Source organism: Ovis canadensis, chromosome 2, assembly GCF_042477335.2.
Source record: "Ovis canadensis isolate MfBH-ARS-UI-01 breed Bighorn chromosome 2, ARS-UI_OviCan_v2, whole genome shotgun sequence".
Lineage (NCBI taxonomy): Eukaryota > Metazoa > Chordata > Mammalia > Artiodactyla > Bovidae > Ovis > Ovis canadensis.
The window spans coordinates 224,255,042-224,256,035 of NC_091246.1; the positions used below are offsets into that span (position 1 = coordinate 224,255,042).

A 994-nucleotide genomic window follows, 5' to 3' on the forward strand; every position below is an offset into this window, starting at 1 on the left:
AGCCTGCCCAGCTCAGGAATCCATTTTCCAACCAAAAGATCAAACGACACTGAAATTCAGCTTTCAAAATTTTTATTGAGATGTTGGGGAGAAACAGCCAACATATACATGCCTCATTTGGTCATGATTGGCATTTTATCCACATGATAAGTTCTTCTCTGGCTTTGGTCTAACTTCAGGTCTCCTTGGCAGTCCCCCTTCTGTTCCGTTGCTGCCTGGTGTCCTTCAAAGTCCACCAGGGCAGAGCCCGCTGGTGGAGTCACAAGTGGGAGCGGAAATTGCGATTGGCTGTAGGGGAGGGACAAGTATGCAACAGGAACACCAGTTAGAATATTCACTGAAGATGCGTGAACCCCCTTCATCCTCTTCCTGCCCAGATGGGAACCTGGTTGAGAATGAAATGCTCAGGCTGAGGTTTCAGGGTCCTGTGAGAGCTAACTTCAAGAAGAAAGGCCCTCGGGACAACGAGTCCCCCCGTTTGACTGCTCTCCCGCTAATCCCTCACTCACCATCATCACAGCGTTTTCTACTCTTCAGACTGCTCTTCCGATACTTTCTTTTGCTGCCGCCTCTCTTGACTCCCTTGTGAGGAGTTCTGTTCTTGCCCCTCCTCGTGCCCTGACTCTTTAACTTGCGGCTGGTCGACATTGTACTTTCTGCCAAAATGCGGGGCTTTGCAGGACCCAGGGGCCAGAGTCTGGCTATTTAAGGCCTTAGCCATTATGACTGTGAAGAGGGAGGGGCTTAGCAGATGGGCAGGGCTCCATTGTGATGTCATAGGCTTTGTTACACTTGGGTAATATATGTGAAATTAGGTGATCCCTCTAATGCAGCTCAAGGCTACCCTCAATGTAGTAGTCTTTTTTTTTTTTTTTAATGATAAGTGAGGATTTCCAGATAGGTGCTACTGAGTACCTAAATTCCAACCCTATGTTGGGCACCTGGAGAGTACAAGAGGCATTAAAAGAGCTGTCTCCTGCCTGTAGGAAATTTA

General features: G+C 48.0%; 1 protein-coding gene across 1 annotated transcript; it reads right to left on the bottom strand.

Annotated features, from left to right (window-relative positions):
• Positions 1–259: 259 nt before the first annotated feature.
• On the bottom strand, positions 260–648 carry TNP1 (transition protein 1). The gene is made up of 2 exons (XM_069579477.1): positions 510–648; positions 260–288 (listed from the first exon to the last, which is right to left on the bottom strand). The coding sequence occupies exons 1-2, from the start codon at positions 646–648 to the stop codon at positions 260–262; spliced, it is 168 nt and encodes a 55-aa protein (XP_069435578.1).
• Positions 649–994: the final 346 nt, after the last annotated feature.